General features: G+C 41.0%; 1 protein-coding gene across 1 annotated transcript in view; it reads right to left on the reverse strand.

Moving 5' to 3' along the window:
• The window catches only part of LOC103743570 (rho GTPase-activating protein 26), a 422,060-nt gene that overhangs the window by 101,488 nt on the left and 310,883 nt on the right, over positions 1-9,689 (reverse strand). Inside the window, exon 19 of the mRNA XM_029569236.1 lies at positions 1,370-1,508. Within this exon, the coding sequence (XP_029425096.1) occupies positions 1,370-1,508 (139 nt within the window). The remainder of the gene's footprint in view (positions 1-1,369; positions 1,509-9,689) is intronic.

Raw genomic sequence — 9,689 nt, forward strand, 5'->3', positions numbered from 1 at the left:
CTCTAATATAAAAATATATAAGATTGCTTGTGTGAGAGTGTGTGTGTGGTGTGTGTGTGTGTGTGTGTGTGTGTGAGAGAGAGAGAGAGAGAGAGAGAGAGAGAGAGAGAGAGAATGAATATGAAGATATGGATCCTTTCCTCTCTAAGGTAAAGTAGGTCACTATCTCTCTATGCCTCTACTAGAGTAGAGCCTGTAGCCACATCACATGTTTTTCTCCAGAACATTCTATGGCCTCCCTTAAATACATTTCTCCAGGAGATGAGTTATAAGTCACTGCTATGCCTTCTTCACTCAAGTCTGAGCTCCTTAAAGACAAGGCCCCATTTTTGCCTTCCTTTTTCCCTGCAGGCACCAAGTAAATGTCAGCTGCATGTTGAAAGCAGCCTTCGTGTCTGTGTGATTAGACAATAACAATAAAGGGAGTAGCAGCTCCCAGATTTTAGCCCTGTCAGGTTCTAAGTCTTGTGCCAGGTGCTATAATCATAATTTCATTAATCCTCATGTCCACCCACTGAGGTGGGCACTATCATGGCTGCTTTATAGATGAGCAAACTAAGAGAGGTAAACTTTTGCTTCTATGGTGATGCTGGCATAAGAATGAATGTCTGATTGACCTTCAGCAGAACATGAGGCCTTTACTCCTATACTATATAAGCCCATTTATTTTTTATTTGTCCTTTTCTGAGACAGCTTTCTTCTTTGCAGCCTTCGCTAGTCTAGAACTCACTATGTAGACCAGGCTGGCCTGAGACTTACAATGATCTTCCCTGTGTCTGCATCCCAAGTTTTTTTTTATTGCAAAAGCTGAAATATGACTGTATATTTTAGGGCCCCACACTTAATCAGTGCAAAGAACTTGGAATTCCTGAGATAAGAAATACATTTATGGTGATTAATTCTCTGTTCTTTGCAACATAAATTCTTCTCTAATTCAGTAAATAGTTTTAAGTGTTAACTCCATGCCAAACACAGAGAAGAGTAAAAGGTCAAGCAGAAGGAGGTTCTGCTTCCCAGAGGCATGTTCTAGAACATGTGACTCCCTCTAATAATCACTTAGTAAAGGGGAAGGTACCTTCCTATGGGAGATGCTAACAAAAAGTGTACCTCCAGGCAGTACCAGAACCAAGCTCTTGCTGTGCTGCAGAGAAAAGAGGTTCAGGTTCTTGCCTAGAGATCGAAGGAGAGAATCCTCAGCAGTAGCCTGTTTCTTTGCTTCTCAGCAATTCTGCTTTCTGTACTATCATAATGGTACTGGGCAGGACACAAAAGGACACCAAAGGCCAGCAGCACACAGGAGGTACCCACACCAAGCTATGGAAGCAGCACAGATATTCCTACACACCATGGCACTGGGCAGCAGACTCACGTTTCTCTGTTGACTGTGCAGTGTGGAAGAGCGTCAGGGGCCTCTCACTGCAGGATGGGGGCTTGGAGTCACTGCTTTTCTTTCGGGACAGGTGTAGCTGCGCGTTGGTGAGAGGCATATCAGGCATGGTGTTAAATATCTGCAAATCAATGGTCACAAAAAGGTTATGAAGTTCTGTGAACTAGGAACAAAGCACAGGCCTGAATCATTACAATCAGAAGTTTGATGTGGACTTAGAATCAAGAAGAAAAGATGGGAAAGACCGCCAACATTTATGAGGCCTCCACTGAGACATTTCTAGAAACCAGCATTGGATGTTATCTTCAGAAGCTGATCCTAGAGTTTAGTAATTATTCACTTCTATTTTTAATCCCTCCATCATAATTTTCATGGATCTCCTCATTGACCTATGCAGAGGGAATAGTAAGCTATAAAGATAAATCTAAGCTACTGTCTACTAATAGTAAAGTTTTTGACTACCTTTGACCAGAACCAACTGATCCAAACTTCTTTCCTTTCTTCATTGGGTCTTTTCCCCAGTTCTTCACAACTGCTTCACAACTTTATCTTAGACCATAACTTTATCTCAGACATACTTAAAAAACTGACCCAGAAAAGGACACCTTTTCCCTCCTCACTAACTGTCCTCAGAGGGAGCTTTGTAGTTCAACAGCTCTGTGCTACCTGCGAGGATACTTTCTTTTTCTTAATTCAAAGGATGGAGGCAGGGATAGTTCTGATAAAAGGATACAACATCCCCCCCCCCAAACACACACTTAGAAAAGTCCAAAGAAGAAAACAGAAACTCTTCCAGTTCTATTACTTGGAGATAATCACTGTTAGCATTTAGGTTTTGTGTCTTCATATGCTTTTTTCTTTGGGGTTATTATTATTTAAGACCATATGCAGTAATTACTTTTCTAACTGTTGTGACAACATATCAGACAAGAAGCAAATTAAGGGAAAGAAAGATTTATTTTGGCTCATGGTTTGTGGGTACAGTCTATAACAGAGAAGAAGCCATGGTGGTGGGAAGTAGTTCACAGCTGTGGCAGCACAAGCATGAGGCTGCTTGCTCAGATCTTAGTGGATCAGAAAATCAAGGCAGAGATTGGTGGGCCTCACTACAGTCCCTAAGATGGCCCCCAGTGACCCACTTCTTCCATCTATGCCCTACCTCCCAAAATCTCCAAACAACACATGAACCTATGGGGGACATTTCAAACTCAACCCACAAAGAAAAAAGTAAGACAAAAAGCTCTTACTACAGATAAAAGTTTGACAGAATTTACTAATGACAATGGCCAACACGTACATGGTGCTTACCACAGCTAAGAATCTGCCACTTGTGACTCCCTGGGTGCTAGTCATGGCACTCTGCTTCACAAGGACTTTACTCAGTTCTCAGCAACTCTGCATGACAGCTAATGTCCCCAGAATTTCATAAAGAACCAAAGCATAGAGAAATGAGGCTGTCACATCTATAGATATAATTACAGAAGATAACATGTTTTTTCCTCTCCAGATTCCTTTGTAAATGCATATGATAATATGCACTCATTCATCCAATCAGCAAAATTCTTTTGAAAATACTTTGCAGAGGCACTCAGGGTATAACAGAGAATGAAACAAGTATGTTCCCTGTGGCTAGGGAATTTACATTCCAGTAGCTGTGATTTAGTAAGTATTTGTATGAATTCTCATTCAATGCTAAACATACATATTTCCCCATAATTGAGATTATATTCTTCAACAGTTTTATATCCTATACATCTCATCTAACATTCTACTGCAGCATTCTCTCTTCAATAAAAAAAAATCTTCAATCATGGTTCATAAGGGGTTATATAACCCCTCCACTTTCCTGAGGTATTAAAATCTACTGATCCATTCATTATTGCTTCTTACACTATAACATTAGCCTCCTGGATAGTCTCTTTCCAGCAGTCACAAGTCACAGGATGACGGTGATGGCTGACTCCACTCCTTTACCTGTGTGTACCCCACAGTCTTTCCCCTGGTCCTTTTCTTTACATGAGCATTTTTAAAGCCACACTCAAAAGCTGATATATAGAAAGCAAAGTCATAAGAATTATAAGAATTTCAGCTAAAACAGCTGCTCTCTCTAGTTTGGCAGGTCCTTGGGCTCTGATGATGCCAGCCAGCTGGTTAAGGCAGGCTTGCTCTCAAACACAGGTGTCTGAAAGCAGCATTATATTTTCCTTAGGGGACTCAAAATTTAAACAAGATAAACTGAATCACTATACACAGCTGAGATCAATTGGGGCAAGAGGCAAGAGGTAAGAAAAGGAAACTTAAAGCAAAAGGAGAAAAAAATCTTCAGAGCAGTCAGAAGCCTTACTAATAGCTGACTGGTGCTGCCCACTTCTGCAGTCTCACTGGCGCCTCTACATTAGAAGGCTGTGGCTTTTGCTGAGCCCAAGGACCAACTCTCTAAGAAGCTTTCCCTGAACTTTGTTCTCCAATCATGCTGAGCTGTGGCCACACTGGGGTGACATCTCAATTGAGCACTATCATAGACATTATTATTATTACTATTATTATAATTATTATTTTGACAGGGTCTTCCTGGTCCCAGCCCACCTGGAAGTCACTGTGTGGACCAGATTGGCCTTGATCTCACAGAGATCCTCCTGCTTCTGCCTCCTAATGGAAGGGATTCAAGGTGTGAACCATCACATCTGGTGCTATCATTGACATTTTTAGATGGTTCCTCAGTGTGTGTTTGTGCCCACCGAGTTCTGGGTTGGGTGTTTCACATGATTCATTCCTAAGCTATAGGTCAACTCAGTTCAAGAAGCAGGAAGACCATTTCATATGAGCCACCTCCTGACCTGCCATGCAGTTAGATGAGACAGTGACTAAGAGTAAGGACCCTAGGACAGTAACAGCTGTTCAAAAAGCTCATCATCCCCAGCCAAACTTCGTATAGAAGCTATCCTCCCACCCCCAGTCCTATGAGTATAGATTCCAGCGAGTACTGGTGTCTCTTAGCACCCTTCTGCCTCTGGTCCAAAGTATGGCACCTTCGTTAATCCCTTGTAAGATAAGAGCACCTGGAGGTGAATCCGGAGTTAAGAACAGGCCAGGTCCTTTTCCTCTAGCATCTAAAACTATCTTTCTTCCTAATAAGTTACAGGAAGTTCTCATTTATCCCACTGTAATGGTAAAAGACAATGGATGTGCATTTTAACTTAAGCTGTCAATAATCATGGGAACATCTACTCTTTGTAAGAACTGTAGCAAATGTTGAAGACACAAAAATAAATGTTGAGAAAGGCCCATAGCTTTGGTCAGATGCATGGAAAATTGCTCCCAAAACAATATTTATAAAGAAGACAGCAAGAAGCGATAAGGGAGCACATGGGGGAAAACTTCACACTGCTCACTGGCCGTTTCCTCCAAAAGAGAAGTTATCCAAATAGAATAGAATCAGCTCTACAAGGATTTTCACCATGGTATAGGCCCAAAGGTCAGTTCTCTGGGTGTTATCAGGACAAGGACAAAATTTTTTTAAGATGATAAATTTTGGGGTCAGACAGATCTTTTTTCAGTCTTTTTTTCAGGTCTGTGACCTTGAGCAAATTATATAAGCCTGTGAGCCAGGCACAGGCTTCTGAAAAACTTTGAAAGGATGTTCTCTGGATCAAATGCAATAATGTATGTGAGAGCATGTTACAAAATTCAAAGTGGCAGGCACAGTACTATCACATTATTATTACATGTGTTTTCATAAACACATAGTCACCATTGTAAATGAGACCAACTTGATATAAACATTTGGGATTGGGCATGATGGTGCAGGACTACAATCCAAGTACTCAGGAGGTTAAGGCAGGAGGATTGCTACAAGTTTAAGGATAGGCTGGGATACACAGTGAGTTCAAGGTCTGGGATAAAAGCAAAACTGTCTTAAGAAACAAAATGTGGGAAATCATTGTGCAAATGGCTGTTGCCCATTTAACTCTGAAATTTCAATACATGCAAGTTGATTTTCCAGCCATTTCTGACTATGTCAAGGGTTTGTCTCAGTGTCAAAAGTTCAAGTTGGAATTCTGATGAGAAACTGAATTATACAGCAATTCTCCTGCACTTAGAAGAAATGACTTTTAGAGACTCGAATGCAGTTTTTTGGGGGCTGTCAGGAAGAATCACTGTACAAAGGACCCTGCTGAACTGCGGAAGCATTAGCTCATGTAATCTACAAACTCTACCATGTGGCAGGAACAATCTACTCATTTCACAGAGACTTTCCAAATTAACACAATGAGGGGAGATTTATTCTGTGCTCTAAGTGTCCTGTTCATACTGTCCAACTTACAAGCTGATTCCAACTTAATCAGGAATGCCTTACACATAAAAGCTAAGGAAACTGGGAGCCTTCTGAGAGTCACTGGAGAATAAAATTATAAAATAAAAATATAACTCTGGGGAACCCTTCCAAGTATTCCCAATTTCAAGTTTCCTATGAGTGGAATTAACAGACCCATAAACATTGGGCTACTGTCTTTCCTTAAGTCAAGCAGGACAGTGGTCAGGGTTGGTCTCTGCAGGCAGTCAGTTCTAGGTCTGCTGCTTACTCAGTGGACACCACCACCAGCTACACTAACCTTATAGTCACTGACAATCATATCACTGTCATATCATGCTATCCAAATATAGGAACGGAATTTAAAATACTGAGTTTGGTAGAAAGCAAATGAGCTTTGAAGTTAGACTTGAGTTCAAATCCTGACTTTGCAGTCTATTAGATGTATGAAGTCAGACAAGGTCTTTAACCCCTCTGAGTCTGTTTTCCTTGGGAAAATGGAGATCTAATACCTGCCTTAAAGAGCTATTGAAAAATAAAGAACATAAAATGCTTAACATTACATTCAGGAAGCGGTGGTAATATAAATTAACAATAAAATACTCCAAATTTCTTCAGTGTTTATTATGCTGTTATATTTACCTAGATTGTCAACATGAATTATTGTGTTCAAAGAAACTCTGTAAGGGATATATATGTAGATGAAGAAACAGACTTCCCCAAATTAACAGATTTGTCCAAGGTCACATAGACAAGCTGTACAGAGGGACCTAAACTGCTTGGTTGTCTCAGGCTTAGCCAGCTATGGTCATTATACTTGTTACTGAGAGACAAAGGACAAAATGGAAAGATCATAAGTTTGGGGGTCTGACAGATCTGATTTCAGTCTTTTTCAGGTCTGTGGCCTTGAGCAAATTATATAAGCTTCTAACCTCCAAATGTCTCACTGTAAAAAGGCCTAGGACTGTGGTGAAGGCTAAGACACCCAGTGGTTTGGTCCTTGCTATTCAAAAGACATTGTTGCATTCAATTAAAAAAAAAGAGAGAAGACATATAAGTAAATAACTGAATATTCAAAATGAATTATTTGTAGTAAAGACACAAGGATTTAATTTAAAGTATAAATTTAATTACATTCTTTGCAAAATTTCAATCTTAACTGCCTACAGCAGTGTTTGGATTTGCTGTTCTTTTTCCCATGCTGCCTATAAAATTGAAGTTTCTCTGGCTACCTTCTGGCCCATCTTGATTTGCAGGGCCCTGACACTTGAGGAATTTATTCTTAGCTTGTGTTGCACACACATTTTTACACCTTTTCCAATCCCATCTGTCACATGCCCCTGCAATTTAAAAGGATTAGGAGTATCTCTGTAAAGTGCCCTGTACTCTTTACTATGTGCTGTGATTTTTATGGGAGGAAAATTAGGTCATGATGAAGAGGTCCTGGTCTATAGCTGCAAAGAAGTAATAAATCACAGCCCAGATCTGGGGATTACAATGCAAAACACAGAGGTTTACTTAAGAAAAGAGACTGAGGAAGTTTCTTGAGAAACAAATGCATCAGGGTCCCAAGTAGCATGGGTTACTGAAGAAGGGAAGCCATGGCTACTCTGCTCACAGGTCTCCCACAAGGGCTGTGCATGGCAGGTGGAGCTTAAAGTCTAGCACCTTTAAGCCCTAGAGTCAGGCAAGCCTCAGCGGGGTTTGGTTGTCATAACTGTGAAGAAGCCAAATTCAGAGGCTGTAGCTGCAGAGAGGTTTTTTAAGGACATTTGAAAGTCCTAAATCCTGTTGCTATCAGCACTCTGGCAGAAAGATCAACAATTTGGAAAGCAGATTGGGAATTTTATTAAAAATCTCTCAAAAGGAACCAATCATATTCAATAACTGAGCAGACAGTCACAAGTACACACACACACACACACACACACACACACACACACACTCAGAAAGATACTATTTCCTGCTATCTCTGCTGATTGAGAGGAATATATAAAATAGAACTACAAACTTATTCCCTATTTGAAAAATTTTAAGAGCTTCCCAATTTAAAGAATTACTGATTTATCTGGAGTATATTAGGGGGGATACATGTACTCAGATCCACAAACTTACTACATTAATAAAGAGTATCTTACAGAGCATTTGCTAGTAAAAAAAGTTTATAAAACAGGACAGAAGTGCTGCACTGCAATAGACAAGTGAATCTACTTTACTTCTAAAGTTTACAAAGTCAGCACCAAGAGCAGCAGGAGTGAGTTCAGTGAATCCAGGCATATCGTGTCATTATTAGTATTGATATTGCACATCAACAAATATGAAAAATTAAGAAAATGAAAACCAAAGCGCTGCCAAACATCTGTGAGTTGCCAAACCAACAACATATTCATTAATGTATATGTTGTATATGAAGCCAAACAATTGTGCTATAGATTTTGGTGACATCAACAGTTTTGCAAAAGTAAATGGAAGCAATTTAGTGGGTCCAAATCAACTCAATCAAGCTAACTCCATAGACAGTGACTACCATTTCATTGAGATGCAAGGCTGCTTAGGACTAGGTGCTTATCCAAGGTATTCAGCAAGGTCATCTATGATTGCTAGCTCATCTCCTTTGCATGTAAGAGTAAGAATTAGCATATGTTAAAAGGGAGAACAATAGTGAATTAACAATTTAAATATTCACCCTCTCAACTCTTCCCAAAGATAGATTGGAAAGGGAATCATTACCACTTGGGTTGTTAGATTAATACATCCTGAGGAGCAAGCCTGAAAAAGTGCATCATGCTGTTGGGAAAAAAAAAATGAAATACCTTGATGAATGCTGTAAGAACTCTGCATTTTGATAGAAAACTCTGTTTAAAACGTTGATTTGGATTTACTTGCTAAGCTTGCCTGTTCTGCCTGATTGTATCTACCACACATGGATGATTAACCTAGTTGAAATGCTAAGAATTGAAGTGCTGTAAACCTCCTTCCTGGACCCTGGACCCCAGACTCAGTTGATTTACAATGTGTCCTGTAGGCCTGTTTGCACATACCAGATAACCGATAAGGAACAAAGAGAAGGAAGTTGCACCAGGCTTACACCAGATCTAGCCTTCCTGGAAAAGATGTTTAACCAAAACTATAGCTTTTAGAAGATGTTTGAACAAAGTGTATGCTGAGGAATGCTTTTTGTGTAATGACTATGTGGGCCTATATAAACTGTATCTGAAACTGAATGGGGGTCGATCGTTCTGACCAGACTTGCATGTCTCAGGAAGCCGGTCGACCCCAGCTAGCTGGAAAGTAAAGACTCTGCTTGATTTTTACATCTCCAATCCCGTGTATTTGTTATCTGGAGGGGACCCATCGAGTCACGGACCCTAACATTTTGGGGGCTCGTCCGGGATTCGGGGGGGACCCCTGGAAAACAAAAGACGGGTGGAGGCAGAGTTTCATACGAGGAAGGCCCTCGTAACAAGTCTCAGGTTCGAGTCCTGAGCAGGGAAGTCCAGGTTCGAGTCCTGGCCCTAGGGGTTGGAGAGATCCGACTCTGGGAAGGAAGCCTGGCGCCAGAAGTGAAAAAGGTCGAGCTCGTAACCCTACAGCAGTCCGAGTGGACGCCCTTCGGGAGAATTACCAGGAGCCTTGAGAATCTGGAAGGTGAGAGTGAGAGTAGTGAATGCGGCGCGCCGGAGAGGAGGACCGGTCCGAGTGAAAGTAGTGAAATGTGGTGTGGATGTATGCTGATGGTTATGCTCCTTATAGTAGGAGTGGGATTTGTTCTGTATTTTTCTATACGCACCTGGTTCTAAAACTTTTTTTCCTTTCCATATACTGTCCTATATACTGTTTCATACTCGGGACCAGAGTCTTCGCGTGGGACCGTTAATGACAAAGGAGCAACTGAGGCCTACTGGTCAGGGCCACTCCCTGATGTAGGTGGAAGGCTCTTAGTCCTCTTAACAGACCCCGACAGCCCTCACGGGTGGAGACGAAAGCCCC

This window comes from Nannospalax galili, unplaced genomic scaffold (assembly GCF_000622305.1).
Source record: "Nannospalax galili isolate Female #2095 unplaced genomic scaffold, S.galili_v1.0 scaffold222, whole genome shotgun sequence".
In the NCBI taxonomy this organism is placed as follows: domain Eukaryota; kingdom Metazoa; phylum Chordata; class Mammalia; order Rodentia; family Spalacidae; genus Nannospalax; species Nannospalax galili.